The following is an 800-nucleotide window of genomic DNA, read 5'->3' on the forward strand; positions in this document are numbered from 1 at the left end:
ATAACTGGACTTTTTATATGCATATCTGACTTTAATTAATTAATTAATTTAACAATGCAGCAGCTTTAAACACGGCTCATCCAATCAGATTTCAGAGCTATAAATATCCGTTTCATAATGTGGTTTTGCCATATAGTGACAGTAGGATATGAGTGGCGTTCTGCGGTGAGATCGGTGTGTGTGTGTGTGATGGTGTGTATGTTGCTGTGATCATGTACATGAGGGTTGAGCGTGTTGAACAGCTCCTCGTCTGTGATGAAGAGATCAGCAGGAGAACTGGGCCGTTCTGGAGTGTGAACTCCTCTCAGCAGATCCCTGACGATCCGTCCACACAGTGACATGGACACTTTCTGCTCCAGCTCCTTCTGCACACACACACACACAAACAGCATCAGTTTAAATTAATCAGTGTTTTCATTGCTTTAAATGAGACACACACACACACACCTCCAGTGCGGCTCTCTGCTGGGCGCTGTTGTCCTGCTCTAAAGCCACGCCCCTCAGAGTGACCCGCAGTGAAGCTCCGCCCATCAGCACCGGGTGTGTGTGCAGACGCCAGGCCTCAGTCATGATGCCCGCAGACGCACTCTTGAAGATGAAGCTGATGTTTTTAGTGCAGCCGGGCAGAATCACAGCTGACAGAGAGCATCATATATGAGTTTACAAAAGAGAGAACGGAGGATCATGGAATCAAATTTCTGTTTGAGATTTTACATGTAAATAGTCTGTATAATATTGAATATGTATTTGAAATGTATTTAAAGGGGGTCATAGGATGCCCATTTTCCACAAGTTGATAT

General features: G+C 44.6%; 1 protein-coding gene across 1 annotated transcript; it reads right to left on the bottom strand.

The window, feature by feature from the left end:
• Positions 1–218: 218 nt before the first annotated feature.
• LOC107581006 (MYCBP-associated protein-like) lies at positions 219–635 on the bottom strand (the record flags this gene model as incomplete). The annotated part of the gene is made up of 2 exons (XM_016266602.1): positions 219–365; positions 448–635. Coding segments are annotated over 2 exons (335 nt in total), but the record flags the coding sequence as incomplete, so codon positions are not given.
• Positions 636–800: the final 165 nt, after the last annotated feature.

The sequence above is a fragment of the Sinocyclocheilus grahami genome, unplaced genomic scaffold (assembly GCF_001515645.1).
Source record: "Sinocyclocheilus grahami isolate Dianchi unplaced genomic scaffold, SAMN03320097.WGS_v1.1 scaffold62519.1, whole genome shotgun sequence".
NCBI classification, from domain to species: Eukaryota; Metazoa; Chordata; class Actinopteri; order Cypriniformes; family Cyprinidae; genus Sinocyclocheilus; species Sinocyclocheilus grahami.